This window comes from Hemicordylus capensis, chromosome 1 (genome assembly GCF_027244095.1).
Source record: "Hemicordylus capensis ecotype Gifberg chromosome 1, rHemCap1.1.pri, whole genome shotgun sequence".
NCBI lineage: Eukaryota > Metazoa > Chordata > Lepidosauria > Squamata > Cordylidae > Hemicordylus > Hemicordylus capensis.
In genome coordinates, this window is record NC_069657.1 from 67,407,947 (window position 1) to 67,420,435 (window position 12,489).

The 12,489-nt window shown below is 41.1% G+C and overlaps 1 protein-coding gene across 23 annotated transcripts in view; it reads left to right on the top strand.

The window, feature by feature from the left end:
• RYR3 (ryanodine receptor 3) overlaps positions 1–12,489 on the top strand; it is a 644,727-nt gene that overhangs the window by 561,877 nt on the left and 70,361 nt on the right. For 19 of the 23 annotated variants that reach the window (XM_053280309.1, XM_053280383.1, XM_053280318.1 and 16 more), the window contains 5 exons: positions 7,175–7,251; positions 10,244–10,317; positions 10,576–10,593; positions 11,067–11,147; positions 11,735–11,823. In XM_053280309.1, coding sequence (XP_053136284.1) covers positions 7,175–7,251; positions 10,244–10,317; positions 10,576–10,593; positions 11,067–11,147; positions 11,735–11,823 — 339 coding nt within the window. The remainder of the gene's footprint in view (positions 1–7,174; positions 7,252–10,243; positions 10,318–10,575; positions 10,594–11,066; positions 11,148–11,734; positions 11,824–12,489) is intronic. The other 4 variants (XM_053280347.1, XM_053280392.1, XM_053280498.1 and 1 more) reach the window with 1 other exon arrangement.

Genomic DNA, 12,489 nt, shown 5'->3' on the forward strand with positions numbered 1-12,489 from the left:
ATGGTCTCTGTCTTCTACACAAATGGGCTATGCTCCTGTGCAGAGACCTTGTTGGAACCTAACAAACTCAGTTTTCCTCCTGCTTTGGGTGGGAACCCCACCTCCAGCTGCTATATGCGGCTGAGACACTCCTCATCCCCTCAGTCTTCATCCATGCTTCATCATGGAATCTACAGCTTGGCAACGAGTAGGATCTTGCTGTCCCCTTGTTGTTTTCTCCCAGCTTCTTCACAACACTTCCTTTCTTCCTTTATTTCTTGCTTTATTTCTTTCACGTAGTAGCATTTTCCCCTTGGCATTTTGTTTCTTGTGGGTTTTTTCCTTTCTCGGAGCTCCGATCCTGGCCGGGACGGAGCATGGTGGCTGGCTGGCCTTTGGCGTTTATGTCAGGCATGCCAAACTTTTAAAAATGTATTCAATGAGGATCTAAGATCCCTTCCCTTGATACTCATACCGAGTGTCTCTTGTGCTTGGGGGAATCCCACTTTGTTGAGACCTGTCTTCACTGCCAGAAGAAGAGGTCTATTCTCCAACCAAGCCCCCAAAAGACGCATTGTGGCTGCCTAGGTGCCGGTCACCCCCTCGAAAGCACCAAGAGAGTGTCCCTCTTAGAGACCGTGGTGCCCGTTGGGGCTCGGAAGAACGCTCCTCGACTTACAGACAGGATCAGTCTTGGGACCGTCATGATCAATCATATCCAGATCAGTACTGGGCAGCGGAATATCGCTCTCCCTTCATTGACGTTGAGCCTTCTTATGGTGCGTGGCACCGGGACTCTGGATCGTGCAATCGGTACTGAATGGACTATCGGTCTGACTATTTGGACTATGCTTGAACCTGCTATGAGTCCCATTTCTCAGAAGGCCCCACGTATGGAAAACCCATAACGATGAGGGGTTGGTGTGAACCCCCCTCACACTCAGAAGGGAGGCTGCGTTCCGCTTGCCACAACACTCCTCTAGGGATTGATACGAGTGTCGCAAACCGCCCCCTTCAGTTCCAGTGGTACATCAGGCTACTGTCCCTGTCCAAGAACTTTCCGTTTCAATACTGAACAATCTGGGCAGCAAATTTGGGTTTTTATATATAAAACCAATATAATAATAATATATTCAAAGATCCGGTATTATCTCATCCTGATCAGCAGTTTCCAGTTTACATAATCTGGTTTACCATCTGTTGTCTAACATTCTTAGCTGCCTCACAGAACTTAGCAGCTTTAATTGTTACTTCCTCCTTCTGATCTGAGAGCAGATAGTTGATGTAGAAAACATCTGTATGTCCTGGGAAATCAGCCAATAATGGGGAAATATAACGAGATCGAGAGTCCCTATAAAAGAGGCAGCGGAGTAGAATATGAAAAATAGACTCCTTTTCTCCAAAACCGCAAGGGCATAATCTCTGCTCTTTTGGTATCCCTTTAAATTTACCTTCTAGTTCAGCTGAAGGTAGCACATTAAATCTGGCCAGTGTAAACATCCTGCGATACTTAGTAATCGTAATCTTATCCAAGTAGTTCACAGGTTTACTGTTATACATTTGTAATCCCAGAAAAACTTTTTTGGAGATTAGAGATCGATCAATCTGCATTTCCATATCATAGATCCACTGCTTTAGTATCAGTTTTGCACGAGAGAAACCTATTTCTAATAGAACGTCCGGACTAAAGCCATATAAACCTATTTGACGGGATGTTGACAGCTTCCAACTAGAATTAAAATTATCAATAAAAATTAGGTGAACAAGGCCTGTAGAGAGAAAGGACAACCTTAACCAATAGCTCAAAATGGAAAACCACATCTGGGTTTCCACCTTAGGCATACCAGTTTCCACCCTCAATATTACATTGGGAACACATCTCGGAATCTGTAAAATAGATCTCAAAAACTTTATCTGAACTACCTCTAAAGGTGCGCAGTTAGTATACAGGCCCAACTGTGACCCATAGAGCAACTGAGGGCAGGCTTTGGCCATAAATAACTTAAGAGCAGCTGGTACAAATTGAGCCCCATCTTGATGGAAATATGATTGAATGGCCAATGCCGATTTACGTGCATTTTGGGTAACATATTGCAGATGTGCTTGGTGTTTTGGGGAGGCCTGGAAAACAACCCCTAGATATTTAAAGGTCTTAACCTGTTCTAATTTATGTCCAGCCAAAGACCAATTCAAGGTCTTCGGGCGCTTAGCAAAGGCCAGAATTTTGGTCTTGCTATAATTGATTTCCAGAGCATATTCATGGCAAAAGGTAGTCAGAGAGCGAAGCGATCTATGAAGCCCAACAGGAGTCTGAGATAAAATCACTGCATCATCAGCATAAAGCAGAATATTAATCTGTCTATTGGCCAATTTAGGTGGATGAAAAGATGGGTTAGTAATAAAATCCATGATAGGGTTAATGTAGTAATTAAAAAGAGCTGGAGCAAGTATACAGCCTTGCCTCACTCCTTGAAAGGTAGGAATTTCCTTAGTGAGTATTCCAGCTGAACTGCATCGGACCTTCAAACATGAATTCTTATGAAGTTTATAAATTAAAAGTAGCAAACGTCGATCAATAGAGGAATTAAACAACCTTTCCCATAATTTATCTCTGGATATGGAATCAAATGCTGATTTAAAATCCACAAAGGCAGCAAAAAGAGTGGAATGGGGTAAATTAGAATATTTCTCTGCTAGATGTTTTAAGACTAAAACATGCTCAATAGTAGAGTGATTAGCCCTAAAGCCTGCCTGCTCATCAGCCAGCACCTGCTCTTTATCCATCCAGTCCTGGAATTTGCTGAGTAGGTGGAGTGCATACATTTTACCAATTACATTAAGGAGGCTAATAGGGCGGTAATTTGATGGAAAATGTCTTTGGCCTCTCTTGTGTATAGGAATTACAATCACCAATCCCAATTTACTAGGGGGCGAGTTCATCTGGTCAATAGCTGTAAACAAAGAGGCTAGTACCGGCAGCCACCAATCTATATTATTCTTGATGGCCTCCACCGGCAAATTGTCTGAGCCAGGGGCCTTACCAGTTTTAAACTGGTTCACTATTGAGGCAATCTCTGTGCATGATACAGGGGTCCAGTCAGGTAATAAACTAGGATCCAATTCCTGTTCTATTCATGAAAACGTCGTAGTTGTTCCTTCTCTAGCATATAGAGCATGGAAATATTCAGTCCATTCTCTAACAGGAATATAAACAGATGGCGGGGAAGGTCTAAATTTAAGAAAAGATGATACCAAAGACCAGAACAAAGATACATTTTTAGCCTGCACTGCAAAGATAAGGCGCTGCCAATCTGACCTTTTAGCCTCCTTTTTTGGGGGGGTGGGGGGGAAGTAAAGTTTTATAAAATCTTTTTTTTTTGCAATCAGATCTTGAGAAGTGACCTGGTTAGAATTAGATCGGTAGAGATTATAAGAGTTAACAAGATCCGTTTTTGCTGCACGGCATTCATAGTCAAACCACGGCTGGGAAAATCCAACATGGGGATTAGTATTTTTAAAATTGTTAACAGTTAGAATTGGGTAAAAAGAGCATATTAAGCTATTATAATTTTCCATTTAAATATGGCTATCTGCAGCATCTATCATATTGCATGCAAACCTCAGTCTTTAAGTGATTAGTAATGCGTTCATTTAACTGAGAGGTCCATTTAAGTCGGCTGGGATGGATTGCATTAGATAACCCTAAGTAACCAGGAGGTTCCATGATATCTTGATCAATAGTTATCAAATGGAGTGTAACCAGAAGATGGTCACTTTCTAAATAGTCATCTATTTTAAATCTCCCTACATAAGGAGTTAAAGCTCGAGATATTGCTATGTAATCAATCAATGAGTGTCTGGTGCCTGACCAGTGAGAATATTCTGCTGGGTAATCGTCAGCTGTAGCACCATTAAGAATAAAAAGGCCCAGTAGATCGAAAGTTAGCTTAAGATTGAGTCCCTGGAAGTTGCAACCCAAATCTTTGTACAGACGACGGAATAATGGAACATTAGTTACAATTTCGGGTGGGCATTGGTGATATTTATCAAATAGCTTCAGATCATTAGGTCCTATCCTGGCATTGAAATCCCCAGCAATGATTACAAAAGACCTAGGAGAAGCGTCTTGACATTCCTTAATATAAGTCTTCATTTTAGACCAAATGGTCTTAATCCTCTCTAGCTGGTATAAGGGAGGAATATACACATTTATTATTAATAAACTAACTGTCTTAAACTTAAGTACAACTGCCATAGCGAGTTGATCAAGAAAAGGGAGCCTAGAAATTTCAGCTTTAATAGATGTTTTAATATAAACAGCTAGACCTCCTTTTGGTCTGCCTTTCTTAGCATTCTCCTTAACTGCCATCAAGGCAAAGGAAGTATAATTCTCCAAAGGGAATTCTTGGGTTGCCCGAGTTTCCTGCAGCATTAGAATATGGAAACTGCTAATATAAGAAAGAACGTTTCCCAAATCCAGCTTTGATCGTAGACCAGCAGTATTCCAATACAGGAAACTCAGACCTTCATTAGTTGTTTCAAGTCAATTGGCTCTAACTGAAGTTAAAATGGTGCTCGTTTGAACCTCAGCTGTCATTTCAGATGCACTAGGTCCTTCATTAATCAAAAGCGAAGGAGGTCCCATCTCATTGTGCAGCAAAGACGCAGGCACATTTGCCGCCCAAGGAGAATGAGATGGGGTAGTCTGAACACTATTTTCCACCTCTGCAATCTCTTCTGCCAGAGACTTAGTGGGGACTTCACTGCGGTGAGCAATTAATGCCTCGAACAGGGGTTTTGAGTCCACTTCCAAAACCATTGGAGTTCCCTCCTCCAGCCTAGCAGCATCCTTTTGTATATTTGTTTTTAGCAAGGATGAATGCGCCAGCGAATCGGCAGCTGGGTCATCAATCCAAGAATCCCACAGGAGTGAGGTATTTGACAAGTGTAGGCTAAGACAGTGAGGAGGTTGGCAAGTGTAAAGTGATGCACATTGGGACGAAAAACCCCAACTTCAAGTATACGCTGATGGGATCTGAGCTGTCAGTGACTGACCAGGAGAGGGATCTTGGGGTCATGGTGGACAGCTCGTTGAAAGTGATGACTCAATGTGCAGCAGCTGTGAAAAAGGCCAATTCCATGCTAGGGATCATTAGGAAGGGGCTTGAAAATAAAACTGCTAATATTTTAATGCCCTTATACAAAACTATGGTGTGACCACACTTGGAGTACTGCGTACAATTCTGTTCACCACATCTAAAAAAGGGCATTGTAGAACTGGAAAAGATGCAGAAGAGAGCAATCAAGATGATCAGGGGTCTAGAGCACCTTTCTTATGAGGCAAGACTACAACACCTGGGGCTTTTTAGTTTAGAAAAAAGATGACTGCTGGGAGACATGATTGAGGTCTATAAAATCATGCATGGTGTGAAGAAAGTGGATAGAGAGAAATTCTTCTCCCACTCCCATAACACTAGAACCAGGGGTCACTCCATGAAATTGATTGCCAGGAGGTTTAGGACCAACAAACGCTTTAATAATAGCTTTATCCGGGGAAAAAGTAGATGGGTTTCATCAATCAGTTAAGGAAACTATGGCAGAGGGCAGCTTCTGGCTTTACACAGCAGTAAGCACACAGGGGAGCAGGACCCAATCTAGATTTCCTGGCAAACATACCTGAATGATTGTATATATCCCTTGTAAGGTGACGCAGTGCTGGACTAGGATCAGGGAGACCTGAGTTCAAATCCCCATTCAGCCATAATACTTGCTGGGTGACTCTGGGCCGGTCACTTCTCTCTCAGTCTAACCTACTTCACAGGGTTGTTGTGAGGAGAAACTTAAGTATGTAGTACACCGCTCTGGGCTCCTTGGAGGAGGAGGAGGAGGAGGAGGAGGAGGAGGAGGAGGAAGAGCAGGATATTAAAAACATAAAATAAAATAAATACCTGTATTTGAGCTAATATTATGGTAAAGTTATCTGAAAGATGGGTGTCAGATGTTTGGACTGGGTGGGGGGGAGCAATTTCAGTGCTTGCCCTAGGTGCTATTTTCCCTAGATACGGCTCTGTGCCCAAAGCAGGAGAATTAAGCTTGTTGGGTTCCGATGAGGTCTCTGCACAGGAGCATAGCCCATTTGTGCAGAAGTACAGATGACCACTAGAACAACCAAAGGCGAGTATATGTTGGGCTTTGTAGGCCAACCCCAACTACAAGTATATGCTGATGGGATCTGAGCTGTCGGTGACGGACCAGGAGAGGGATCTTGGGGTTGTGGTGGACAGCTCGTTGAAAGTGTCGACTCAATGTGCGGCAGCTGTGAAAAAGGCCAATTCCATGCTAGGGATCATTAGAAAGGGGATTGAAAATAAAACGGCTAACATTATAATGCCCTTATACAAAACTATGGTGCGACCACACTTGGAGTACTGCGTACAATTCTGGTCACCACATCTTAAAAAGGACATTGTTGAACTGGAGAAGGTGCAGAAGAGGGCAACCAAGATGATCAGGGGCCTGGAGCACCTTTCTTATGAGGCAAGACTACAACACCTGGGGCTTTTTAGTTTAGAAAAAAGACGACTGCGGGGAGACATGATAGAGGTCTATAAAATCATGCATGGCGTGGAGAAAGTGGAGAGAGAGAGATTCTTTTCCCTCTCACACAACACTAGAACCAGGGGTCACTCCATGACATTGATTGCCAGGAGGTCTAGGACCAACAAACAGAAGTACTTTTTCATACAATGCGTGATCTGCTTGTGGAACTCTCTGCCACAGGATGTGGTGACAGCCAACAACCTGGATGGCTTTAAGAGGGGTTTGGATGACTTCATGGAGAAGAGGTCTATCAATGGCTACTAGTCGGAGGGCTGTGGGCCACCTCCAGCCTCAAGGGCAGGGTGCCTCTGAGTACCAGTTGCAAGGGAGTAATGGCAGGAGAGAGGGCACGCCCTCAACTCCTGTCTGTGGCTTCCAGCAGCATCTGGTGGGCCACTGTGCGAAACAGGATGCTGGACTTGATGGGCCTTGGGCCTGATCCAGCAGGGCTGTTCTTATGAGTAACCTGTTGTTCTTTAAGTGTATGTCATATTAGGGATACTACTGTAAATATAAACAAAGAACACATGTGTTCTTGGTATCATAAAAAGCTCTAGCTTGTTTCAATATATATTTATCTCCTGTTTATTTTCAGAAAATGTTGGACTATCTAAAAGAGAAAAAAGATGCAGGATTTTTTCAAAGTCTTTCAGGCTTAATGCAGTCTTGTAGGTAAGGACCTAAACCATAACCTTATACTTTTAATTGCATCTGTAGACTATTTCCATGTCCAAGTGATACACTTTTCTTTCTCTCTCCATGTCGTGTCTCCTGATTGAATGGTAAAATGTCAGTGTGAACTGGAATGTAAATGGTTTAGCAAGTTCTGGTCAGTAGCAATTACTACAGTTGTAGTTACTACAGTTACACCACCCACACATTATGACCACAGAAATTTTTGTTCCTTTTTTCTGTGAATATCCTGGTTCACACTGACATTTTTCTGTGTGATCCCATACTTGACGATGGTTTAGAAACATTGTACAGCAAAAAATGAGACCAGCTTTCGTGTGCTAACTGGTTCTAAAACTGACAGCTGATTGGTGGAATTGGCAGATAATCTAAGAATTAATTTAGAGCGATATTTTTGCATATTTTATTAACTTAATTAGAATTTGTTGATGTGGATCAACAATCAATTGGATGTATGGATCAGTCAACTTAATTAGAATTTGTTGATGAATGGGTCAACAAATGGAAAAATGAAGGCTGATTTTATATTATTTAGAGAGCAAATTGCCCTCCCTGCACAAAATCTTCTTATAGTTATAGTGACATCACGGGCTTGCAATGGCTCGGTACTCCCACTCCACAGGTGCTAAGGCCCGGACGGACAGGCCCACCAGCCACTGTGCCCACCACCACCTCGGGGGAGGCCGAGGCCTGCTCGGATCACCCCCCAGCCATGCACATGGCAGCTGCAAAAAGGCAGCGAAAATAGCAAGGAGTGGCATGGCAGCCAGGGCAGTGGTGGGTGCAGGCAGCAGAGGGGCAGCAGCACAAGAGGCCCCCCAGGACATCTGGAGGCCTCCCTGGACTTAGGAGGCCACAGACCAGTGCTCCAAGGTCTGGGAGTAAGAGCGCTTCTCCTCCTAGTAATATATTGTCAGTGCTGCACCACAAAATTCCTACTCTCCCTAGCTACCATTCTGGAGAAATATATTGACCGTGATCCAGAGGGGTGCACACTCTCCTGAATTTTCCTCAGGAAGTGCCTCCACAGAATGCTAGGCTGCTTTTTGAATTCTGTAAGGGGATTTGACACTGGTATGTGCACTCCCTCTCACCCGCACACTTTCCCCTTTTAAAGGTTCTCAGAACTTCTCACACCTTATTGCAAAATAACTTTCGTATTTAAAGAGTAGTTTAGTTTCTGTGGCATCAACAGCTTCATGCTGATCTTTGTTGTTCATCCACTCAACAGAAAACTCTTGACAACAGAGATAGGGTAATTGAAAAGGTAGCTTCATTTCCCTTCATGATGGAGATGCTGCATCTAATCTACTTGAATGCATATGTTGTACATTAACTGTTATAAATGAATGTTTATTGCATAACCTTATATGTTCACAACTGTGTTTGTTATGTTTGTTACGATGACTTATGGTCTAGGCCAGTGCTGCACAACTTAGGACCAGAACTATTTTTGAACTACAACTCGCAGCCCTAGTCTAGGCAATTGTGTGTGTGTATGTGTGTGTTTGTGTCTTTCCTCCCAGAACATGAAAACAATACACTGAGGGTCAACCCAGACATGGCCACAAATATGCTTCTAAGAGACATGATTCCAATTGGAAGTGTTTCTTCTTGCTAAATAAATAGCTCCAGGGGGCTCAGTCTTGAATTGGACCACAGCATGAAGGAAGAAGAAGTTAACTCTTTTGCTGCGTGCCATTTGCTTGATGTAAAACACATGCAAAAGGCATGCATTTCTTTTTGCCCACAAAGTGGTTACTGATAGAAAATAACCACTTCAGGAACATGAAACAGCTTTGGGTGGGGGTAGGAAGAAGCCAGTATATGAAACTGGGTTGAATTATGTTTTGTCCCAGCCCTATCAATCTATCCTAACTCCTAATAAATAAATCCTTACTTATTTATTTAATTAAATAAGCCTTAAGTATAGAAAATGGCCAACATTCTGACTAATAAAGAACTGGTATTACATGAGATGCTGCAGGTGAGTTCCAGACTTACAAGTACCAGTGCTCATGGAGCGAGGGGAGTTTCGGCTACTTCCCCTTCCCCCTGACTCTTTCAGTGCCATCCAAAAATATATCCCTGAGGGTTGTACAGCTCTCAATAACATATTTTCAGTTGACACAGAGCCCTTCCAGGTGAAAGGTAGGTCCTCAAAATTCACACCACCCTGCAGAAGTGCTGATGCTGTGTTAGTGGAACCCATGTGCAGCACAGGTGCATGTGATGTAGTAAAGGTAAAGTGTGCCGTCCAGTCGGTGTTGACTCCTGACGACCACAGAGCCCTGTGGTTGTCTTTGGTAGAATACAGAAGGGGTTTACCATTGCCTCCTCCTGCACAGTATGAGATGATGCCTTTCAGCATCTTCTTCCTATATCACTGCTGCTCGATATAGGTGTTTCCCATAGTCTGGGAAACATACCAGTGGGGATTTGAACTGTCAACCTCTCGCTTGCTAGTCAAGTCATTTCCCTGCTGTGCCATATCTGATTTAGTACTGGTATTTTATTAGGATGTCAGCCATTACATTTAAAAAAATATTTGGAATTTTGAAAGAATGTTATGTCTTCTACCAAGTGGTAGACATTTCAAAAATATGAAAAGAGGTTAGCTCTAAGGGTGATTCAGGGGAAAGAAGAGGAAAAACTAAGTATTGTGAAAGTGGTTTAGGTTATTTTTTTTCACTCCCAACATTCACATATAGCTTTTGCTGATATCAATAGAAAGAATATATGAAGCAAGATTAGATTTAGGAGGGAACCTTGATCCTTTAGAGGTGAAACCTTTGCCACTGAATCCAGTGGTTCTAGCCTTCAAATTTAATATGTATAAACATTTACAATTTACTTTTACTGTTGGGATGCTTTGTTTATTGGTAAACATATATGCCAGCAATTCAGGGTCTCTGTTGCTATTAGATACAGCAATCCTTTCTGAATTGTCTTTTGTTGTTGTTGTTACAAGTGTTCTTGACTTGAATGCCTTTGAGAGACAAAATAAAGCAGAAGGCCTTGGAATGGTTACTGAAGAAGGAACACGTAAGTATAATCAATGTGATACTTCTAATTCACATAAGGATTACATTTCTTTCTTTCTTTCTTTCTCTTCCCTTTTAAAACCAAAATGGTCAGGACTTATAAGGCCGTGGTTTCCTTTGTTGATAGCTGCCTTAAAATAATTTAGTATTTAACTACTATGCTTTTTTTTAGTTTCCAAGAGAAACATTTAAACAAAAAATAACATGTAACTTACAACTTTCTTATCCTGTATTCTTATTATTTTTCTTTGATCCACAGTCATCGTACGTGAGCGTGGTACGTTTGGGTTTACAGCTTTTGATGCTATTGTGTGTTGCAAATACAGAAAGAAATCTTCTTTAATTGCATCTTTCCAGACATCTTTTAGGTTTAGTTTCATGGTCTGCAGCAGGTTGCGTGTTGAGCTTGGAGAAACAATTTGATGCTTAATTAAAGAAGTGTCTTTCATATTTAAGGCATGGTTTGATTAATGACTAACCATTTATCTATTAGATCTTTAGTCCTGTAGTTTTGATCATGAATGCTTTGGAGTGCTAAATATTTTGGTTTTGCTTTTTCTGTTTCATAGTTTGTTTTTATCATTCTCTCCAATATATTTCTTTTAAAAATTACTGTAAATCAGCTTACAGTATTTGCTTTTTTATTAAAATCACTTAGTTTGAAGGATGCTGTTGGAAGACAATATATGTTCTGCATGTTTTCAAAAATGACTGATGATTGTATAATTCATTGTACTGTATATTTTCAAGGTGAGAAAGTACTACAGAATGATGAGTTTACTAAAGATCTGTTTAGATTTTTACAACTGCTGTGTGAAGGTCATAACAATGGTAAGTAGGCTCCAATAATAGTTTCATTAAAATACTTTTTTGGAGGCAAAACACAATACAGTGCTTCTATTTAAACGGATTTTCAGTGATTTTGCCAATAAAATTAATTCAAAGTTTTTCAGATGAAATGGTACCTCAGAACTCTTTAAAACATTTTAACATGTAGATTTTTTCTAAGTAGAAATCAATTGCTACTATAAAATTCACATACCTAATAACTGACACAATACACTATGCAAGAGCATACACAAATTGTAAATAGTGGCTGACATCCAAACCAAGTTACTCAATAGTACTGCTCAGGAGTTACTCTAAAAGACTACTTAATTTCAATAGGACTTCCACTGAGTAATTTAGCCAGGATGTCATCCGTTGTTTCTGACAGCTTTTACTTAAGAAATATTAAATTTGGCATATTTATTAAATGTGGCATTATCACCTGCAGTTATAAAGATAATCCCCTCAAAATGATTGAACAAGTCATATTTTTCATTTTCTATATGAACCCAAATATGGACATATTTATGAATATTTTTCTAATATATATTTTTCATTTATTTGTAACTTTAAATTGTTTCTCATTTCAGATTTTCAAAACTATCTACGCACTCAGATGGGAAATACTACAACAGTTAATATTATTATTAGCACAGTTGATTATCTCTTGCGTCTTCAGGTAAGATGGAGAATAATAAATTTTTATTTCATCTCTGACTTTGGATAGTTCTATCTTCTTCTATTTCCTCTGTTCTTAGAGCTTCCATGACACTGTTCAGTCTTGTTCTTCCTCCTGTCTTTTGTGGTTTTAATTATGCTGTTGATTGTGCTAATTGTGGGATTTTGTTAAGTGGTTTCCTTGTAAGCAGCTTTGAGTGTCTATTGGACAGAACATAAGAACAGCCCTGCTGGATCAGGCCCAAGGCCCATCTAGTCCAGCATCCTGTTTCACACAGTGGCCCACCAGATGCCTCTGAGAAGCCCACAGGCAGGGGGTGAGGGCTTGCCCCCTCTCCTGCTGTTGCTCCCCTACAACTGGTTTTTAGCGGCTGGAGGTGGCCTATAGCCTTCAGACTAGTAGCCGTTGATAGACCTCTCCTCCATGAAGTTATCCAAAACCCTCTTAAAGCCATACAGGTTGTTGGCTGTCACCACCACATCTTGTGGCAGAGAATTCCACAAGTTGATTATGTGTTGTGTGAAAAAGTAGTTTCGTTTGTTGGTCCTAGATTTCCTGGCAATCAATTTCATGGGATGACCTCTGGTTCTAGTGTTATGTGAGAGGGAGAAGAATTTCTCTCTTATCTAATTTCTCCACACCATGCATGATTTTATAGACCTCTAT